Raw genomic sequence first — 23323 nt, 5'->3', positions numbered from 1 at the left:
CCAGGAAATCCCCACCCAATGGCCTAAATCCTGGGTCTGGCTCTACTAGGAAATGAATTCCTCAGAACACCAGTTCCCACAGGTACAATGAGCAGAAGTAAAGTTCAAATCAGGGGAGAGGATAAATCTCTAACAAGCCAGAAAATAAAATGTTTGGGGAGAGCAGACCTCTGGCAGCAGCACTCGCTCCCACTCCCCTTGGCAGACCTCTGCCTGTGTTAGGGGCTGTGTTAGCAGGGTGAAAGGCTGTGACCCGTTGCTGGAGGGGTCCTTGAGCTGTTTGGGACACTTGTGGTCTAAGCTTTAGAGTTCTCAGGTAGTCCTTCCAACAAGCATTGATGGAGAGTTAGCTCTGTACCAGGCACAGAGGAATATAAGGGCAGCTCATACTTCCCGCCTTTAATGGCCTACAGATCTAATTTACCCCTGACCACCCCTATTTCCCGGAGTGCATTGTTTTCTGGCCTTAAAATGACCCCTGTCAGCTTCATTTTCAAAAAGGAAGCTAGATCAATCAGTATACTTGCCTTTGTTTCTGAGGATGGCTTTCCTGTACCTCCAGCAGTGGGCTCCATTGTCTCTCACCCCTCCCTAATACCCTGTGGGCCAGCAGCAAACATGCTGTGGGGTCATCTATGGGTAGGTTTTTGGGGTGGGCACTTTCTAGCTGGGATTAAGGCACATCTGTAGTCAGAGACTGAAGTCAGAAAGGAGCACATCTGTGACCTGGTGGGACCAGCTGTGGCACCCAGCCAAACTTACTGACTGGCCGGATCCTCCATGAGCACACTTCTTTCCGTCCACTGCTTTGTGTTCTAGGTATTGACACCATGTTTTTCCGGTTTGTTGTCACATTTTTCATTTCTGGGAGAGCCAGGAAGTTCACCATAAAGAGCCCCACATGGATTTCAGTCACCCCCTGAATTTATAATAATGCACAGAGCCGCCCGCTGCTGACCTCAGCTTCATTCGTTTTCCACAAGCTTTCAGACCAAACCTGTTGAGGATAAAATACATCAGCTCTAATCAATAATTTTGTAATAGAAATACTGTGTACTTGATAAATCAACTCCAATGCAATTAGTGACTAGCCTTGAAGCCCAGACTTAAGTCTAAGTTAATCCTAAAGCGAATGGGGTGGGGGATGTTAATAGTCTCTTAAATCAGTGGCATTCCCGCCTACCCCCTGGCTGCATGACCTCCCTCTCAGGCTGGCTCAGTAGCAGGGGGTGGGGGGTGCCAGCCTTCTGGAATAGGGCTGGAAAGTGGGAGGAGGGACCTGTGCATGCCAGTATAGCAGTAGAGCTCAACAGAGGGGTACAGAGACCTTGATTGGTCTTCAAGGGTACTCTGTTCCCAATCAAGGGTGGGCCGCTGTGGGGCCCAGGAAGCCCCCCATCACTTGTGAGCCCACATATGGGTAGAAATCATCAGAGGAAGCTCACCAGGTATCCTGATGACTCCCTATTTCTGCATACCTTTGACCTTTCAAACACTCCTTGTGCATTGCCTGGTTTGACATGTTTGAAGGAATCCTGGTGGCACTGTGGTGAACGCACACAGCTGCTGACCTAAAGGTCAGTGGTTCAAACCCACTAGCCACTCCATGAGAGAAAGATATGACCATCTGCTTCCATAAAAAATTACAGCCTTGGAAGCCTTATGGGACAGTTCTACTGTGTCCAGTAAGGACAATATGAGTTGGAATCAGCTCATCAGCAGTGGGTTTTGACCTGTTTGATTCTGGGTTTTTTGTTTTGCTTCTAAATGAGAAGGCTGAAGAATGGTTTCCTGACTTAGCTTCAGTCACATAGCTGGTTACCTGGGGAGCAGGGTGAAGAGCTCGGCACCTGAACCACAAAGTGGCCACCTTGTATAGCCCTGTGTGAGGGCCAGGTTTGTACATATCTCCTGCTGCCAGGATACCCAACACAAGCAGGAATGAAGGAACCTAAGCCTCTCCAGATCCTAGCATTATCAACCAAGGCCTCAGACTCAGGAAATATCTACCATCAAGTTTAACTCAGCAGAAGTTTATTAAGTGTATAACAGGTTGTTATTATTATTATTATATGTGTCAGGCAGTGCCCTATGCCTGATACAAATCAGGATCCTTTTGGATCAGAAAACCCCACTCAGCGTGGCTTCATATTCCAGGGGATCTAGTGGCTCTCATGATAGAAGCGCCACAGAAAGGTAGACTTATTTATGGTCTGTCTGTTCAGAACTCTTTTTCTGTGATTCTCTTAACTTTGCCCTTCTCATTTCATTTTCTTTATATTGATTTTACTCAGAGTGGCAAAATGGCTGCAACAGCTTCTAGGTTTATACCAGAGGAAGAGGAGGGCCTAGGCTCCAGAATTCTGGCCAAAGTCCAGAGCTTTGTGCAACTTGACTACAAGAACAAGTGAGGGTAAGGGTCCATTCCCGCTCTGTATGGCATGGATTTTACACAGTGGGGTAAAGATGGATTCTCAAACAATGCTGGGTCGTCAACCAGTGATTGTCCATGTCCACTGCAGCCTGGAAGGTCCTAGATGAACACCAAACACAGTCCATGCCCTTGACCTCCCAGCCTCATGTGGAGACTGGTGGGAAACTACAGTCTGGTATGACACGTACAATGGAAGCTCATTCCTGGTCATAAGTGGCATGAGGAGGGGATTAGCTGTGGGAAGCCAAGGAAGGTTCTGCAGAAGAGGGAATTTCTCAACTGTTAATGGACAAGCAAGCCCTTTCCAGGTACCTGGGGAACAACACATGCAAAACCACTGAATCACACAAAGGTAGAGTGAATTTGGAGTCCTGCCAACAATTCATTCCGGCTGAAGAATAAAATATGACAGGGGAGCAGCTGCAGAGGAAGATGGCGAACCGGGGCCTGTGTGCCGTGCTAAGGGATTTGGGAAGCTGTGAAAGGCTTGGAAGCAGGAGTGATTTCAGATTTGTGTGGAAGGAAGACTTGACAGCAATGCCAAGAATGGGTTAGAGAGGAAGGCTAGAGGCAGGGGACAAGTCACAAATAATTCATGTGCATCGTACGTGCTCAATAGATGTGAATATGTCGTTGCCCAGTGAAGGATGCTATGGATCTTGCATGCTTTACCTCCTTCCTACCACACCTCCCCCACTTAAAAAACAAAAAAAAGCAAAAGCAGTTCTGTTGAGTCAGCTTTAATTCACGTCGATCCCATGTGTTTCAGAGTAGAACTGTGTGGGGGGGATGCAGAAGAATGACTAGGTATGGTCTGCCTTCAACATGCTTCCAGTCTTGTTGGAAGAACATAGCACACAGCATCAATCGTGTAAATAAGAGCCAATTTTTTATATGGTCTAGATTCCTTTAGGGTCAGAGAGCACTCAGCAAGCAGGGAAGCTCAGTGGAGAAGACAAGATATCAGTTGGGCCTTGAAGGACTTAGAGTGGGAGACAGGAGGGTATTTCAGGGAGAAAACTTGGACAAACAGTTCAGCCATGGAATGAGCAGGCCAGCGGTAGGGGTATAGAGTTTTGAAGTAGCAGAGAGAGGCTAGATTCTGGGAGACCTTGAAACCCAGGTCCCTATAGTCATATGGCATGAGGTGCCTATTCTTTATAGCAGTGGGCTCCTTGAGGACAGAAACATCTAAAGAAGTGCCCCCCCCCCCCCCCCGAGCACAGCCTGACCCCTATTCTTCCAGTCTAGGGGCTGGAGCAAGAGGAGGGCTGGGTGAAGTCAGACACAGGAGAGCATTCCAGTGAGGAACTCTAGCCCTTCTCCCCTTTAGCTTTATCCTTTAGCTTCCTGTGACTTCCCTTTTTCTTCCACCAGCAAATCATCCTCATCTTGGGGCTAATAGGGGCCATTGTCCCCATCCTTTCTGCCAGTCCCTTTCCCTCTGTCCCCATCTTTGTTCCTTCTGTTAAAAGCTGGCTCCAGGCTGCCTTATTGACCCTACATGGGGCATCCCTACCTTGGCTCCCATGTCCTCAGTACCACACGATGGTATGTCTTGTGTCTTCAGTTCCCTTCTTGACTGGTCAGTTCTCTTGAATGAAAGGTGGGGTTGTGAGCCATATTGAAGGTATCTCAGGGAGACAGCTGCCTTCCCAAGCAGTCAGTACCATCAGCCTTCCAGGAGGCAAAGTCAGCTAATCCTCATTTTTTGTACCGAGTAGTGTACCTGCATAAATAACGCACACATGCATGGCACGCCGAAATGACAAAATTATGTCTAAAAGTTCTGGCATGCCATGCCCATGCATATAGCACATATGTCTTGTGACATTTGTAGAAGTAAATTTTGGTCTCATTGCCTAGTCCAAAGACATTACTTTTGGTCTCATTGCCCAGTCCAAAGATGTTACTTTTAACAGAGTTTTACGTCATGGTCAAGAAGTTATTGACTGAGTTTGGTGGTACCCCGGTAATCAGGATATAAACCATTGAAATGTGCGTTTGTTTCTATTAAAGTTGGTCATTATAGCCCCATAGCATCGGAGGCACCACTCAGTTGGAAGCACAAACAAAGGGAACTCTGTACTGGCATAAATGACATCAAGTAGTTATCAGTAGGAGTCTTGGTTCAGTCTGCATAGACAGTACTATTACAGACCACAGACATCTTCTGACTCTGGCTTTTAATTGGAGGCATAAACAAAGCAAACTGATACATGATTCAACTCAACGGTTGAATGTGAAAGCCTTATCTGATCACCTTAAGTGAAGTCATTAGCCTGTGATAGGTCTGCTCATTTCATACTCTAATTGTCTAATTAGTGCCAGTGTCTTTGGTCGGTGATCATACATTACCTTAGTCATATGCTTTCAGGCATCTATAAAGACTCTTGCTTCTTGTATACCTCACATTTGAATTTTTCCATCTCTTTACTAGGACCAGCCAGTTCATTATTATATTGTGCACAGTTTTCCAATTTCTAAATCTAAATCTTAGAACCATTTAGAATGATGTCAGGAATTACACACAAGTCATTTACCACCGACTTCCAGCAGGAAGTTGTTGAGAGGGTGGAAGAAACAAGCAAGCAATAAAAGGGCAGCAAGAGAATTCAAGGTTGAAGAGTCATACATTGAAAAATGGAGGAAGGAGAAACAGGAGCTGGATAAATGAATCAGTGAAAATGCACATGTCACGGGCCCACAACAAAATGGTCTGAGTTGGAGAACAACTTGAAAGAGTGGGTTATTTCTCGAAGGGAACAAAATCAACCTGTCACAACCAGAGCAATTCAGATCAAAGTGAAGCTTCAAACAAATGAAAAGAAGAATCCCAGATCTCAAGGCAGGTTTCACCTGGGTTTCAAGATTGTTGAAAGCAGTGGCAGGGGGAATTCTTTTCATAGATGTCTTTACTAATTTTTTACACCATGGAAGAAAAATGTTCAAAATCATATTAACTCAACTAGTGCCTGTAAAGAAGTTGTACCTAATGGTCTCACCTGCAAGCTGCAGCCCCTATATATGGCAGCCAGCCACCTGTTCAAGAATTTCATAAGAAGAGAACGGATGAATGGATGCAGTGTAGGATCTGTGAGTTCACATCATCAAGACTACTGCAACAGGTGGCATTTATAGAAGTTTACAAGTGGGTGGCTCCTGCTTGGGGGCAAATAACCCCAGAAGCCCTCCTCAATGGCTTCAGAAAGGTTGGGGTTGTATGCCAACAGAATACCAATGATGAAGATGAAGACACTGAAAGTAATGATGCTGCTGCTGACATTAGTTCAAAAGTCAGAGAAGAACGCCTGCAGCTGAGATATCTCAGTGATAATAGTGACGAGGGATCTGACTCTGAAGGGTTTCAAGAGTTGGATGGTGATAATGAATGAATAAATTAACTGGTCTATTTTCATATGAAAACACAGTTTCTTCTGGTGACTTATATTTGTTGATTTCAAAGACATCAACTCTCAAAATTATGTTTCAGTTTAAGATTTATGGAAGTAATAAAATATAAACAACATCTTGTTCTTGTAGTTTTAGGTCTTGGATCATTTATTACTTACTAACATCTAGGTCTTGTGTATTCATTCTCTTTGGTTTTAGCCTGACATCCATTTCCATCATGATTCTCTATTCAGTTCACCATTGGTTGCACTTGGTTTAGGAAAATACCTACCTAAAATGACATTTCCATGAGATCAGTTTTATTATACTAACATTGAATCTGTAATGGTTGTGGGTGAGGAGAGGAGAGGATTGAAACTGAAGTCGGCAACCAGTAAAAAATACTGGACGTGCTTATGCAAATGCACACCCAGGTTGCACATGTGCAAAACCATATAATGTGCATGTTATCTGCAGAAAAATAATTACTATGCAATTAGAGAAAGCAGAAAATAAAAGGGCCCTTTGTACCTAGATAGTTAATATTGATAAAAAGGTCTCTCCTTTCCAGCTTGGGATTCTGTGAGCAGGTAGCAGACAATTGATAGTTTTGGACTGCTGATGGACTGTAGGAAATCAAGTCAGGTCACCATGAAAGCTACATGGGTAGGAGGGTTTCAGCCAGCACCTCTAAATGCACAGCCACCTGGAAGATCTTATAAGAAGTTGGTAGAATGTTTGAGACACTTCCCTGCCAACTTTAATAAAATAATAGTAATATATTATTAATTTTAAAACAGTTGCTATCAAGTCAGTTCCAACTCGTGACCACCCCTTGTGTTTCAGAGAACTGTACTCCAAAGTTTTTAGCTGATTTTTTTGGAATTAGATCACCTGGCCTTTCTTCTTAGATGCCTCTGGGTGGATTAGAATCTCCAACCTTCTGATTAGCAGCCACATCATCACCCAGGTTTCCATGAATAAATGATGTTTAACATTTATTGTTTAATGTGAGCCAAGTACTGAGTTTAGCCCACATTCTTTATCCCACTTAATTCTCATAGCAACTTACTGAGTTCTCATTTTGAAAATAAGAAAACCTAGGCGCAGGGAAGATATGTAGGTTGTTTGATGTGACAAGATTTGAGCTCAGGTCTGTCTCAGCCACTATCAGTAGTGAATGCCCAATCCACGGCAGCCTAGGATGCCTGAGCAAGGGTCTGCATCTCTAAAGCATACACTCCACACACAAAAAAACGCAGCTGCTCTCTATATCCTTGAGGGAGGAGATAACCCAAAATCATTTCTAACAGACCTCAGAAGCATTAAAGGCATTTTTGCACATGCTTCCACAGTCACGCCTGGCTTTAGCGGACATTTCTGATCTGGTTTCTGGTCCCTGAATCCATTCAGACCAATGTCAGACAAAATAGGCCCAGAGGAAGGGCAGTTAGGTGAGAGGGGGCCAGCTTGAAGGTAGCTATTTGAAGGGAACTTTTAGCTAAAACAAAATCGAAAGAAGTTAGAGCCCAAAAGAAATTAGGTGGTGAGGCAAGGGAGAGTTTCTACGAGTAGGCAGACGATTTCCATAGGGGTGAGTCAACAGCGCTTCCTGTGGGCTGTGAGGACTGACTCTGGAAGGTCGCTGAAAAGCACAACCCCGCCCTGGTGCTGAAAGAGGATTGGCGGCTTAGTTGCTAAGGGTTTGCTTTGAGCCAATGACTGGGTTATAGGCGTGGCCACAGACGGAGCGGCTAATCCTCGGCCAATCATCTTGCAGGGAGGCTGGACTCCCGCTACCATGGCAACTGCGAGCTGGGGCTCATTTGTTTTGTAGATGAGTAATTACTACGCAATTAGAGAAGGCTAAAAATAAAGGGGCCTTTTGTTCCTGCTTACTTATTAATATTAATAAAATGGTCTGTCCAGGTCTGTGGTAAACAATTAATGCAAACCTGTGTGCCTGTGGTAGAAGTCACAGTGGGAGGGAAAGACTGCTCACCTGCTTTCCTCAGTCTTTTCTGGAAGTTACTTCTGACTACCCCAGAGAAGCTTGGCTTTCTGGCCTTAGTGGGAAGAGGATTTCAGCTTTTGCAGACCTCACAGGAACCAGGATGCCTTGTGTTCAAGGGTCATTTAGGCACTGACCCAGGCAGAAGAGTCTGGGCTATGTCAACAAAACCATTAATCTAGTTCTGCTGTGTATCCTTGGCCAAGTTGTTTGACTTTTCTGGTCTTGACTGTTGAGTTCCAGATGCACGGAAATAGCCTGTATACCTTCAACTGAGTTGACAGTAGTTGCTGGTTGTCATCAAGTAAGCAAGCTCCAATTCATGGCGACCCTATGTATAACAGGACAAACTGTTTCGTGTCTTCAGTTGAGGTAGATGGAACTTCAGTTACACACACACTTTCTCTCTCTTCTCCACATACCTGGTTTGAAGCGAACTTTCTGAGGAAATGACATGTTCACCTACCGCTCCTACAGTCTCCCATTCTCTGCCTTCAGTGTTAACGATGCTGAGACTTCCCTTACAATTCTTCCCTCTCCCAGGGATTGAGGGTGGGGGTGTCCAGTAAAGACTATGACGTCTTAGAGAGAAGACACAGAAGAAGATAGAATGAAGAGTAGGGAATCGGAAGACTCTGTGCCAGTCCAGGTTCTGCCACTGACAGACTATGTGATTGATTTTTGACAAAGCACTTAAGCTCTCCTGACCAGCTTCCACCTTTATAAAGTGAGGATTTGGACTAGAAGGATCTTGGCTGAGGCAAAGATATTTTGGCAATGGCAGTGCCTTGAAATCTGAGAGGAACTATTGGAAGCCAGGGACTTCCAAATGATGAGGAGGACACTTGGTGAGGAGGCATTGGAAGACAGTCAGCAATGCATGAAAGCAATGGCAGAGATAGAATCATGATCATTTTTTAAATCTGCTTTCAGATTCCCATCCTCGATTGATTGTGGTTTACTAATCCTTGTAGGGTTTGACTTCCTGGTGGGTGGTGGTGTTAAGTCCCATCAAGTGGATACCAACTCGTAGTGACTCTGAATAGGGTTTCCAAAGAGTGGCTGGTGGGTCAGAACCACCAACATTGTGGTTAGCAGTCCAGTGCTTATCCTACAGCGCCACATGTGGTGTTCATTAGTAAAGGTAAACTTATTCATAGTTGATGTTAATGAGAAATTGGCTTAAAATTAGAACCCACACAATGGCTCTCAAATTTAGCTAAACATTAGAATTACCGCAGACTAACCAAATCAGAATCTACGAGGGTTAGGTCCAGGTCTCACTAGAACTTAAACTTCCCCCAGACAGGTCCAATGGGTAACCGTGAACTTAAAGTACCAGCAGGATCTTTCCAGATACAAGTCTTCACACCATCTCTGTGGCTTGGTCACCAACTTTCCTACCTCAGGAATGGACAGAGCAAGCCTGGCCGCTCACCCCAACTTCTTCAAATGAGAGGAGGCATTAGAGCTGGCCCAGGTCTTCATCCTCAAGCAGTCCACCCCTGCAGGCCTGACTGATGGGCCTTTGTCCTCAGAGATGAATTCTCTTGCCTCCCTCCTCAGCAGCCTGTCCTGGCTGAGATTTAGCGCATGCGCATACAGAGCTAGTAGCCCCGGAGGAGCCATAAACAGGGCACTGGTCTCCCTCCTCTACTGTCTGAGGAATGGGGCCTTTTGGTAAGGTCGGAGTGTGTTTGTTATTAAAGACCTAATTAGAAACATGAGAGGGAGCTGAATGGCTCCGTGCTTGGCTAATTAGTGACATGTATGCGTCTGCTTTGAACTTCAAGGACACAGAGCTATTAGCACCTACTTAAAAAAAAAAAAAAAGGGATTAAACTCCTGTGCCTTTGTAATCATTAAAGATGAGCTGCTGGAGTTGAAATCCTTTTGTAAGGTCCTCAAAGGGCTGCCCTTCAGGCATCCTGCCCACCCCATCCCACAGTTGGCGCCCCAGACTATCTATCCATTGGAGGTGTGTGGGCGGTGAATACTGATGGGTCCTTGAGAGTTTCAGCTCCCCACAGGAAGTGCCCTCAGTAGAATGGAGCGCTCTCTCATGAATGAGGTCAGCCCCCATGGTACCCTGCTGAGTCTGGGCACTTCCTGAGGGTCCCAGTGATGTAACTTTCAATAATATATGTGTTTGTATCTGGAGACAGTGAGAAAGAAACACCTGCCCATTGGTCTTCTGATCCAATTCTCCCCCTCCCCCCACCTTAGTTTTAAAGTTGTTGGGTTTTTTTTTCTCCTTCACTTCTGAAATAGCTGGAATTTCAGCAGAGGTTTAAAAAAAACAAAACATTGTGTATAAAATTGTCCCTGTACCTGGTCCCTGCACAGATTTGATTTTCATATGATGTGCCACACAGTTTCCCCAGGATGGATGTAATTGCTGGTCCTCTCTGTCTCTTTCACCTGTAGGCCAAGTTCTAAAAGGATAGTTTTAGCCCAGGATCCCCGGGATCTAGCTGGTCAGACCACCATCTGGAGTAGAACCCTTGCTCTGCTCGAGGTGTGCCCTAATAAACCAGAGCTAAGTTTCTCCTTCGCTTCTCATAAACAGGCTTCTCTTCTCATGCTGACCTTCCCAGATAACCATCTGCATTAGTGCAGTGTGGACACTACTTCAGAGGGTACAATGAAGGAGGCTTCCAAATAGAGTACCCATCTCTGTTACCCAGGTGTTACCAGGCCTTTCTGGCCCAACTGCCAGTCTTCAAGGCCCCCAAGCAAACAAGTGTCTGGCTGTTAAAAGTGATCCACACAGGTTTCCCCCATGGACAGCCAGCTGCCATCATGCCCCAGCATCCATGGAACAGTGTGTGTGTGGTAGGGGAGAGAGGACATTTGCTGTGGCCATCTAATCAAGAGCGTAGGGTCCTAGGAAAACATGAGAGCTGTCCACACACCCACCTTGAGGAGCCCCTTGCTAATGGGAACACAGTCTGCTTCGGTGGGGTTTTTAATCAAGTCAATAAAAGCAGGATGGTGGTGGTGTGGTACTGTCAAGTCAGCTCTGGTAGCGTAGTGGTTACGAATCGGGCTGCGAACCGCAAGGTCAGCAGTTCGAAACTACCAGCTGTTCCACGGGAGAAAGATGAGGCTTTCTGCTCCCATAAAGATTTACAGCCTCAGAAACCCTGTACATGGTCGGTATGGGTCAGAATCGACTCCATGGTACATATCAAAAACAACAACATATAGGGTTTCTGAAGCTATAAATATTTACAGAAGCAGAAAGCCTTGTCTTTCTCCCACAGTGTGGTCAGTAGATATGAACTGCTGACCCTTCAGTTAGCAGCACAACTTGTAACCACTATCCTACCAGGGCTACTTAAAAGCACAATTGAGACAAGATACAAGTAGATGTAAGTGTTAGGGAAGCAGTGAACTTTGTTTCTCTGGCATCATCCTGCCAATCAATACAGTCCTTCCCTCTACCAATTTCCTTTTTCAGTTAATTTCTTTAACAACAACAACAAAACAACTAAAACCTGTGTTAAGGATTAACATCCCCCCTGTCCTCAAAGATCCTGCCAGCTCCCAATTCTTCCTTATGTGGGTCGCTGGGATGGGAAATGAAGGCCGTGACACCAATAAGCCAGAACTTCCTTCTCCTGGACTCTGAAATGCATGGCATAATTCTTTCTGTTTTGGCAACACGTTGCCTTCTGCATTGGACTTTGGGAGGACCAGGCAGGCCCTTCTTTGCCTCTCCCTGAGCAGCACCCTCTGGCTGGCTTGGGAAGGGATTCTGCTTGAGAAATGTGCCAAGAACCAAGGGTCTCCAGCCTGCAGTTTTCCTTGTGAGCAGTAGGTAATGCACAAAGAGGGTGATTGAAATTGACTTGAGGACTATGCCCTGCCCTTTGGGGAAATACCAGACCCACCAAGCTAGGAACTGGGTGGAGGGTTGGAACTCAGCAGACCCCTGGCTTTTCCCAGGTACAGGGGCTGGACACATCGGGAGGAGACTATGTAAACAGTTCCTTTCTCTGAACCAATAAATATAAAGGCCAGTTCTCAGACCTCAAAGTCGAGGTGTGCTCCCATCACAGCCCTGGGCTCGGACTCTGGTATCATGTAACAACAATACAGAAATATCCTTGACACCAGCTGCTTCCAGCTTCTGGGCTTTTGTATGTTGTCTAGACACACAGTGATGCGGAGGCTGCTGAGACTCTTGCTGCCCCCTCCCACCATTTCCCTTCCCCCATTGACTAATCCCACTCTGAGCCCAGTCCCATGTGACTACAGCTAGACAGAGTCACATACCCACTGTGTACCAGAAAGCAAGCCACTCACTTGGCTGGCCTGAGAACCCCTGAGGGAAAGGTGCCCCAGCATTGGATCCTGCCCCTGCAGGTGAGGGTCTAAGCCTGTAGTACAGACCTTTGTTAGGTCTCCTGGATGATTCCCTGGCTTTTCTGGGTTTGCCATGCAGGTGTTTTATTCCCTTGATGGGCAGGAAGTCCCTTCTTTTATCCAACCTAAAATCTCTTCAACCTTAATTCAAATGCATTTCCTCTTGCTGTCCTCCATGACATTCGAGACCCTTACTTTCCTCCTCCTATTCCCGGCAGTCATTTCTTTAAGTCCAAGATGATTACATGCACCTGGTGAATGAGTTAGATCCTTTTGTAAATCACCTCAGTGATTTGTATGGCAAGTGAATTGGGTTTTCCTAAATCCGATTTTCCTAAATCTGCATAAGGTCCCTATCTTGCTGGGGTTTGTACACATAGTTTCAAAAATAGTCAGGTTTATTTGTTCAAAACTTGACAAGTCACAGAGCATTGGCTCACTTCCCATCTTCACAGCAGCCTTTGGAGTCAGACTAAATAAGGACTCACATTTTACAAAGAGGTGTCAGGGTCCCACCCAGAGCTCTTCGGACTCCAAGTCCAGGCTGTTTCTCTACTCCACAGCTGCCTCCATGGGAGGTCCCAGAGGATGACCCAAGGGGCAAGGGTGTGAGGGGTGCTAGGGAGCATGCCCAGGATTAAGCTGTTGCCACCAAGTCTCGGTGTGGCACTCTAGAATAAGCACTGGACTGCACGGTCAGTTTGAACTACAAGGTCAGCAGTTCAAACCCACCAGCCACAACTTGGAAACCCTGTACAGGGTCGCTATGAGTCAGAACTGACGTGGCGACACTCAACAGAAATAACAACATGGACCCTGCTCATCACAGGGACCACAGGGCTTACACCCCAGGCCACTAACACTCATGACCAAAGATTGCATGACACTGTGTCTTCTGGAACTGGGGTCATAATGTCCATTTAAAAAATCCCCACACTGTTTATTCACCAGCATTTGCTGAGCCCCCACCCTCAATTAGGAGCCACATCCCCTCCCTTCTTCATGACCTGATCGGGGTTGGGACCGTTTCTGGTCCCTCTGGTAAGTCTGCATACCTGGAGGAAGGTCCCCTCTACTAGGCCAGCTGATGGTGAAGGATTGCAGGGTGAGTATCCACAGAAAGCCCCCTCAGGACAGAAACTAGCCCTCAGAGAGTAATGAGTGTGAATATTCTCACTTTCTCCCCTGTTTCTCCTGCTGAGGTTCCAGCCTAGAGGGGGAGAGAGGGCATCTTCAACAGCTCCCTTGTGTAACCAGCCAGCATTCAGTATGTGGAGTTACTCTGATTTCCCAAGAAAAGAAAATTATATATCCCTAATGCCTTCCCAGCAGGAACAACTACCCACAAGTTTGTACAGGAAGTGGTTTTCCGGGTTCTTTTCCTAAGCAGCCAGCCAGTGCCATTTGCTTTTCATGGGTCTTCCCAAAGATGCACGGGTTTCCAGATGGCTAGTTTGTGGGCTTCATTCAGCATGCTGTCTGGAGCCTGGGTCTCCTGCCTTCAGACACAGGAGGGGAGGCATGTTGACTATGGAGATCAGAGGTCCCTCTAACTGCCCCAGCCCCTGGGGTACTGGCTCACTATCAGAAGCCTTGAGAGAGAAGACTAAGGCTGAGCACCTGCCGACTGCACCCTCTAGTGGTACCCTGCCACCTGATCTTTCACTCTGTCTGGGGAACATTTGCAAGGTGACTTTGAGCTAAGGCTCAGACATTGGCACAAACAAGCATATAATAAAACAAGACTTGGGAGGGTTTTAAGATGCATTCTAATACAGTGCTTTCTCCACAGTAATTTTAGTGTCATTTGATGGAATGTGACTGAACAGGGCAGGGAGGGTGAAATTCCCTCCTGGTCAACGCTTAGCTTCAGACCTGAGTACACAGGGATGGGAGAGGTTGCCAGCAATGGCAATGATACTGACAGCCTATGGCAAGGGTGTCTGTGGCCAGCATCCGTCCATGGCCTCCTGTCGCTAAGGTTGCTTCTGTTGGCTAAATTTGTCTTTCAGCAACTCTCTCTGCTTAAAGAGACTAAGTCCAAAACCTTCCCTCGCCCCATCCCTTCAACAGGTGGCCATGCCCAATAGACTTATCCGACCAGAGGAGAAAAAACAAAACCTCTTTGTGTCCATCTTCTACCATGCACCCTATTTCCCTAAAACAGAACAGACTAGTTACTGTGGGTTAAGAGGAGAAGCAGCTGCCTAGATAGACCAGGAGTCTGTGCTCTGAACTCTTTCCATTTCCCAAGCCCAGAAGAAAAAGTGTGTGCGACAAGATAATACTGTCTTTTGAATATCTCAGTGTGATATTTGCCTCCATGAGTGAGAAGGGCCAAATGTTATCTGCGAGTTTAATCTTCTCTATTCAAAAATCCCCTGACCCCTTTGTCTGGCAGCACATTCCCAAATAAGCCATTCACTTGCTCAGAAGCTGCTATAACTTTTTTTCTCTTTCTCTCTCTTAAACCTGCCCTTGCTTGCCATTGGCCAATTTATTCATTTCTCAGCCACAGTTTTCAAAGGAGTCTCACTTTGGGACTCCCTGCCCCAAACGACAGTGGGGAAAATACCTTTGGGTTTTCTTTGTGGGGTCAGGAGCCAAGCAAAGTTTGGTTGGCCTCCTTTGTGTCTTCAGGTCCCAGTCTCAGTCTCTTCTTGACCTGGCTTGGGTGCATCATCTGTCTCTTTACCTCCCAGTAACAAATGGTCAAAAATCCACTACGGCTTCCCACCACAGGCCCCTGGGCAAGGCTGCAGCTGAGAAGGGACTCAGGAGATGTTCTTCCCTTCTACCCTCTTTGTAAGGAGCTGGTCAGAGGACAGAGGGAGATGCTGAAGAAGATTAAAGAAATGATTGCTATGAGGAACAGCCCCTCATTGCTGAGGAAGTGGAAATGATTTCTTCAGGTCTTTAGTTGTAGCCCAGAAGTAGCTGGCCAGAGATTCACCTTGAGCTTTAACAATTTACTTTGGCAATTTTAAACAAACAAACAAACTTTTTTTCTCCATTATGGAAAAGAAAATGAAGTTGAAGCTATTAGGGGGAAATAGACAAATGAGACAAAATTACCCTGGTTGGGATAGGTTGGAGAAAGGTGATGGATATGAAGGAGGTCAAGGGAGTGGACAAGAGATGCCCTAGTACCCAACACCATCGCTCTCTAGCTGTGTAGGCATGAAGTCCCATTTCTCGGTAGCAATCGGTGTGTATCCCGTATTTAATTATTCTCCATCTGGATTCTATATCTGAGGATAACAAACAGAAAGCAGGCATTTAGGTCAGGTATGCTCTTGCTATGAATTGGTTCTGTCAGTACGCTCTGCATTCATGCTTTGTCTTTTTTGTTTGTTTTAAAATGAAAGGAAAAGAAAAGTTTAAACCCCCCTTCCCTTCTACTGCAGGAGGTGAGTGTGTGGGTGTCCTATTGAGTCACCCCAGCTTCAGCCCCAGCCTCCAGGTGCACCATCCCCACCCCATCCCCTCCCTCCATCCCCTGTGCTCCACCCAAAAGGGAATCTTCTCCTGTCATCATTACTGTTGTGTTGAGATGCCCAGGATTTCCATTACATATGCCATCCTCCAACCACCTTCAGTACTGACGACTTTCATGCAGGGGAATGAACGGGAGCAGGGGAGGGGGGAATAGCAGGAGGGGAGGGGGGATGATTTGGAGGGAGATGGAGAACAGAGATCTTTCTCTCTCTCTCTCTCTCTCTTCCCCCCCCCAAACAAATTTGTCATTTAATGGATCCAAAAACAAACCCAAAAGAAAAAGCGAAACAAACAAAAAATCGAAACTCCCCTCCCCAAAGATTTTTTTTTTCCTGGACACAAATTGCTTTGTTTCCTGTCACGTTTTAATATCAATATTAACACAATGTGTAGTCTAAAACTAGTTCCTTTGTAGTTTGCATGGGATGTGAATGCTGTCTCAGCGTGCCCAGATCTAGAAAAGACTGCATGAGCATCAATTCAGATGTGAAAAACAAAAAACAAAAAACAAAAACCTCTCTCTCTCTCTCTCTCTTCCATATATATCTCTATTTTTATTGTGATAATTTGGTGGGCAGTGAAGCACCCCCGGTTGGTTGCTTTAGTGTGTTGAATGATTGTTTTATTTCCTCTCTATTTTTGGAGCTCCGAGCTTCTTAGTAGTAGCCTGGGCTGAGTCTTCTTGAGTCCTTGCTGATGTTCTCGCATGGCCTTGGTTGAGTGTTAGAAATTGGGCCTCAGCTGTATTTCTCGAGTGTTTGGCTTGTAATGACCAGTGCATGCCTGGCTTCTGGCCTCATACCCAGCTCTATTCTCTGCACACCAGTCCTGAATAGCTACAGTGCTCAACCGAATTTTGGCGCGCCCGCTTCCCCGGCAGGCTCCAACCCGGCGCGGCCCGGAGGCTTCCCGGGGGCCAACAGCCCAGGACCTGTCGCCGATCTCTATGGCCCTGCCAGCCAGGACTCCGGAGTGGGGAATTACATAAGTGCAGCCAGCCCACAGCCGGGCTCGGGCTTTGGCCACGGCATAGCTGTAAGTACCTGCCCTCCTGCCTCCTTCCTGACCAACTCCTTGTGGCCTGTGGGGAGGGTGCCCCAGGAAAGCTCAGATGTGGACAGAGAAGGGGCTCCCATCAACAGCATGTCAGCTAGTGGGCCTTCCATTTGCCAGCTTGAGCTGAAGCTCTGTGAGACTTCTCCTGAGCACCTCTGTGGACCAGGTACTGTGCATGGGGCACGGGATGGGGTAGAAGGAGCATGGGCAGGCCAAGGGACAAACTACCACTCCATCCCCTGCAACTTTAAGACTGTGGCTGACTGAAGTAACTCATCTGAACCTCAGTTCTCTGCCTGGCTGCGAAACGAGAATAATCATGACTCCCTGACGTGGCAATGTCCCGAGCCTGAACAGGAAGTCTGTGCCCCATGCTTATTAGTATCTAGCTGATCCTCAGTGTTAGCCCCTCCTCTGGTCTCTGCTTTCTGGAGACGGTAGTGTGGTTTTCCTCAGAGCTGGGACCCTCCACGCCCACCCCCTGGAAGCAGCCATTGTCCTTAGGGTCCCAGAGGCAGCACTGGGACCTGGGAGGTGTGGGATGTGGGCCCTGTCCCAGATGGTTTCCTTCACTAATGTTTCTTACAGTTTCCAGGTTCCAAGTAAGTTCCCACCCAAGTTCTTTAGCTGCGGCCCCGAAGGCCAGATGCATTTGATATTTGTAATGCTCTGTGGTTCTATAATCTGACTAATCCAGGCAGTGGAAATTTGCTTAACAGATTTGCATGCTGTTTTCAGATTGCATTGTCCTTCTCCCTCCTAGTGTGTGTGAGCATGAATGTGCCTGAGCCCACTGACTCGCTGTCCCTTCCATTTTGGAATCAGAAAACCAGCCACCTGCTGCCCCAGCCCAACACAGCATTTTGGAGGCAGCTTGTTTTTGAGCTAAAATGGTAGTGACTGCGGTCCCAGGTCATGTCCCTGTCAGACTCGAACCTGCCTCGGGGACTGCGCTGGGGAGAAGAAAAGAAATGCAGACATAGTCTGAGGCATCAAACACATACTCACATACACTCAGACCACACGTCAACTTTATACCACACGCTCTCTCATCTACACACGCCATACAAACACTCCACACAAACCTCTCAGGTGTCACACACTTACACACACATCATCTCTCACACAAACACATTCCACACACACCACATTCATACCACATACTTACCACGTTTACATACTCACACATAACACACCCATACACATTCTTATATGTATACACTTTATCACATACACACACATCACACACAAGCTAACACACACATACACGAGACACACATCCACTCACACACACTTCTGCCAGCCCTGACCCATGTAGTCTAGGTCCTTGTTCAATTCCATTCCCAAGCCAATATCACTTACGTCCGTCAGATCCTCTCGGATCAGCTGTAGTCCCTAATCCAAAATATTATGATTCAGCATAGTGCCACATCAATTTGGGGGACCATCTAGCACCACTGAAAAACATGACTCACTTCCATTTACAGCTTCCAGAAACACAAATCCTGTCTGTTCTTAAAAACCTGAGTCTTTAGACTTACGTGCTGTCCTGGTTTTCTGGAATAACCACACAGCGTCACATTTTGTCTGCATGGGGCTTCTCCCCAGCCAGAGCAGTTGGGAGTGTGAACACAGACGTTTGGTGTCTTTACTCTCTGGGGTTCAAGGCAATGGCCCCCACCATTTGGGGCATGAACTTCCTTTCTCCACCACCCACTCCACTTCCAAATCTGGCTCTTGATTTACCCCATGGGTAAGCCAACGGACTTGGGGTGGAGGTGGAGGAGGAAGCAGGGTCTAGTGGGGAGGAGCTGGGAAGGATGTCATCCTTGACCCCACAGCACGGTGTCTCAGAATTACATATTCATGCTGGCAACCACAGACTAGTTCTACAGATCATTTCCTCTCCCAGAATATGACAATCTGTTCCCATGTATAGTGCCCTGATGACCTTAACAATTGTGCAATTTTAGGGACCTTTGATTGCAACGGCCTTTACAAATGGATACCATTGAGCAGGTGCTTTCGTTACCATCTTACTCTGAGGTATTACCGTCTCTGCCATGTGTCTCCGCCCTGCTGGGCGTGTCCATACATGTATGTGCACTGGTCATACATTTAAGCACACGCCCTCATCTCATCATGTCAACATCTCTTCCTCTCTCCTCTTTCTGGACCCCTTTTTTAGGGGATGGGAGCAAAAAATAATCCAGCCTTTTAATCTGACCCCTTTCTCCAGTTTTAATCACGACACTGCCTCCTTTTGTTACTCTCTCTTTCTGTTCCTTGATTTGGTTTCTTTGGACTCCTTTTCTTTATCTTCCCTACCCGTCATCTTTTTTCTGTCTTAAAATACAATCAAGAGTGTGGGAAACTGGAAGGAGAGTTTATGATGTGTCCATCCCTGGAGGGATGGAGATAGGAAAATTCTGGACTTCCCGTCAGCCCTGGGAGGGGGCCAGGCTACCCCCACATGTCCTGAGAGCTAACCTTGTGGGTCGCTGTACCCCTGCAGCTCTCCAAGGGCTCATGGGTGTTTGGGTCAATGGGGTCTGCGCTGTCAAATAGCCAGACTCCATCTTGTAGTGAAAAGAAAACATTTTTGCCTGTAACTACTGAGCAATTATCCAGATTACGGCACGAGAAGCAAATTAAATTAACGACATCACCTGCGTAACGTGGGTTTGGATCCCTGCCAGTTTCCTAACCTTTTACACTGAGCTCCAGCTAATTAAACATTTTCAAAATCACTTTGATGGGGATATGGAGCTGGTGGGATGGAGGAGAGGGGAGGGTGGGGCAGTCAGTGTGGAAGCAAGCCTCTTGCCACATTCTCATTTGAAAATGCTATTATCTGTGATTCGTGGGAAGGACAGCAAGAAGGGAGAAGGAGCTGTCCTTGTAAAAACACTAAATGCATATGGTGACTGCATGTCAGCGTCCGGGTTAAAATATGGATCTGTCTTTTTGGGAGAGAGAGGGGCTGCAGCTGAGGTCTGGGAGTGGGGCACTCTCAGCAAGCCCTAGCTGAGGCATGAAAGCTGAAGGAGGCTTTTACTTTTGGAGCTGGACACAGATGAAGTGAGGCTAGGGATGAATTGGCCACTTTAGGTTTACCATTAATAGTACACCGCTTTTATAGAGGAGGGGGGACGCTGCAGGCCATGAGTCAGCCAGGATTCTGTGGGCTGGGATCTCTCAGGGAATTTAGTTGAGTCAAGCTCCGTAAATCTTTGAGATTTCTCTAATGTTGCTGCTAAGAAATCTTGTCAACTAACAAAACCGCCTCTCTTAACCAAATAAGCCACGTGTGTGAATTCTGCCCCTGCCCCACCTTCCCTTTGAGTCCAGACTCAATCATCACTGGCCAGAGCCATAGGCCAATAATAGTTTGAAGGAGAGCCTTACTCACTGCTACTTAAGCTAGGTTAGGGGCCCCCAGGGAACTGAGGTCATCTCAGAAAAGGTGGATGCTGGGCAAAGCTAAGAACCCCAAGGATTGAAGCAGATTCCAGCCCTTGGTGGAGTCAGAGGAAGAGGGATTATTAGCCCATCAGTAAATCCCCTGGAAGGCAAAACACTGAGCTGGTGGTTGCGCCTTCCTTTCCTCCCTCGCAACTGGATGCATAGTAGAGGGCTTCCTGCCTCTAGCCCCATGCCCTTCCGAGGCTGCTGCAGCCTTTTCCTAGGCAGGGGGGCTGTTCCCAACCTAGCCTCCCTCTTCCAGCTCTAGGACTAAATTTCTATAGAAGGGTCAAGTAGCCACTGACCACCTCCAAAGTGGGTTAAGAGAGCTAATGGAGTCACATGGCTGCACTGTACCAATTAGACTTTTCAAGCACACTGTGTCCCCAACAGAAGTGACCCTCCAGCTGTGACTAGTGCCCCCCATTTGGCTCACAGTCAACTCAGGCAGACATAGCAAGTCTGTGAGCCCTAGACCTGTCTAGTATATCTTCTATAATCAAACCTGATTTCTTGACTAATTACGAATGTTTTTAAGTAGCCTGATCTCAAATCCTTGGCATACAATGTGAATTTTTAAAATAAATTTACATTTTCAGTTCTTAATAGCCACTCATGGGTATCCAATAAAGGCAGAAGTTTTGAAAATAGAAATTTATTTAAACAGAACAAACATCACCAATCAATATGCAGGTCACTAAGCTAGTGATCCAAACCCAGTTGCTGACCTTGTTTCCGGTCATTATCCTGTCCGTTTCTCAGTTACTGTATCAAGTCAGTAAAGTAGTGGACATGGCGATGTGGAGCTGCCCTCTCTCTCCCAACATCAGGGTTAGCTGTCCTGCCTCCCAAGCTGTGGGCTCAAAAAGCCATGTTCGTAGCCCAACGTAGAGAGATTTTGAAAGTTCTAGTTGAACAGTTAGAATCAACTATATAGTGATGTAACATTTCTTCCTCTCTTCCCATCCCATTTTACGGTGCTCTTCTGGGCGTGCCTGACCTTCTCCACCATGCAGAGCATACCTGGATGTCCAGGCAAGACTGGGCGAAGTTTCTGAGTGGCCCTTTGTTTAGGTGATGTCATCAGACCTGGACCCCCCACCAGCCTCACTTCCATCCCAACCAGAGATGGCTCACTTTGGATGGAGGGTTGATTCCATCTCATCATCTCACGAATCTGCTGTAATATAAGACAACAGCTTTTAAATGTGTATATAACTCATGATTTTGGTTTTCATTTTGTTTTGTTTTGTTTCTTGATGGTTCCTCTCCCCCTTCTCTCTTCCCCATCTCCTGTTAAATCTCTTTGAATCACATTTGGTAGTGATTTTTGACTTAGTCAGTAGTCCTATAGCTTTAATATCTAGTTGAAAGCTAACCATAGTGTAACTGTTATATTAAGGAATTATTTTTTTTCTTTAAAAAATTTATTATTATTATTTTTGCTTGTTTGATTCTGTTCTCACTTTTAAAGTATGCTGAGATGGTAATATTACTCTCGATATTTTGGTACCAATTCTGAGACTGTATGAATTTTCAGGTGGAAATTAGCACACACTGAATTGAAGTTGAGGAACGCAGAGTGGGCGGTGAACACAGCCTGTCTCCTTTGCGTTGTAGAAGTGAGATGTAGTAGGCTAATGAACAGACTCTAGCAATTCCTTTTGTGATGTCTCTCTGTTAACCTAAGTATATCTATTTTCGGCAATAAGGTAAGGACGACAATGTTTTGAGTGTCCTCCTTTTCTATAAGTGCTTTTTTTCTGTTGAAAGAGGTGATATAAGGTTTTTTGAAATTGTGAATTCTAAAAAAGAAATGTTGTAAATACAATTCCATTAACTACATAGAAACTATTAAGAAAGAGAGAATCAAAAATATTTTTGTGAGGGAGTCGATCCCAGGCAGTTTGACGCTGTGTGGAAGAAGGAGGGAGACAATGACATAGTCAGTTGCTGAGACTGAAGACCACCCAACTGCCAGGACGACCCCAGGAGAAGTTAGAACACTGTTTAGCTCCTTTTGTCTGTGTGATAGACCCAAGTACTGTATCAGTCTCATACCAGCATTTAATCTCTTGTCTGTGCACAGCTTCAAATGTTACCGTCTAGTTAGATTTTTATTTAAAATATGAAAAACTGCTTTTCCCAAGACGTTTTTTAAAATACAAAGCTACAATTTTAATATTTAACATATTTAAAATTTCAAAGCACACCTGTTTGGCTTGGGTGGGGTAGGTAGGGGGACATTCTTTTTCAGTCTTAATTTTTAAATATTTGATCATTTTCTATTGTCCAATCATTTCAGCACCTCCAAAGGTCCCTGGGACATTTGGCCTCTCTTCTCTCTGCCTGTCCCCCGACTCCGCCCTAGCTCTGGGGGCCCAAGGGCCAGGAGTAGATAAGCCTGCATTAATCAACTTTTTCTCCATCCACTTTCTATTGACAAATTAGTAAAGCAACCTTTTGGTTTATATTTTTTTTAATACCTCAGTGCTGCAAGTATCACCAGAGACGCTATGGGAGATTTGTTGTTTTTTTTTTTTAATTTATTGTAGATGTAAACAGAATTTTAAAAATAAAAAGTATAAACATCACTGCACTGTGACTGGTGGGAAAAACTGACAGTTTCCTGTTTGCACATTTCTTGATATTGGCTGTTATAATATATGGTCCTCGGTTGGGGAGAGATACTTATGATGAAGGATATTTTTTAATTTAACTTTTTTTTTTTTTTTAATATTGGTAATAAGTCGGCAACAGCAACTATAGAAGTACAAATCAATAGATGGCATTAAAACATATTGTAGTGTGGATATATATTATTTTTCTTTTTAAAAATGTGATATTGACGTTTTATTAATATTTTTTAAATTGTTACGTTTATAAATTTGGTACTTAAGGCACAGCCAGTATGAGACACTGAATGCTACATTTATTATAAAGAGCTGCTGCACCCCTATTTTTATAAATTTTACTAACAAAGTAGACTAATGTAGACATTCACAGATATGGTAGAGCACAAGCATCTTCAAACGAAATTCTCCAAACTACTAACTCAGAAAGAAAGAAAAAGCTTGTTTCAATTCTAATTAAAC

The 23323-nt window shown here is 45.6% G+C and overlaps 1 protein-coding gene across 1 annotated transcript in view; it reads left to right on the top strand.

Annotated features, from left to right (window-relative positions):
• The window catches only part of MSI2 (musashi RNA-binding protein 2), a 471101-nt gene extending 449100 nt beyond the window's left edge, over positions 1–22001 (top strand). The window contains exons 11-13 of the mRNA XM_006832401.1: positions 16588–16742; positions 18737–18809; positions 21245–22001. Coding sequence (XP_006832464.1) covers positions 16588–16742; positions 18737–18778 — 197 coding nt within the window. The 3' untranslated portion in view covers positions 18779–18809; positions 21245–22001. The remainder of the gene's footprint in view (positions 1–16587; positions 16743–18736; positions 18810–21244) is intronic.
• The last annotated feature ends 1322 nt before the right edge of the window (positions 22002–23323 follow it).

This window comes from Chrysochloris asiatica, unplaced genomic scaffold (genome assembly GCF_000296735.1).
Source record: "Chrysochloris asiatica unplaced genomic scaffold, ChrAsi1.0 scaffold00007, whole genome shotgun sequence".
Classification (NCBI taxonomy): domain Eukaryota; kingdom Metazoa; phylum Chordata; class Mammalia; order Afrosoricida; family Chrysochloridae; genus Chrysochloris; species Chrysochloris asiatica.
The sequence above is the reverse complement of the archived record's forward strand: the minus strand, read 5'-3'. Positions and strand labels throughout refer to the sequence as shown.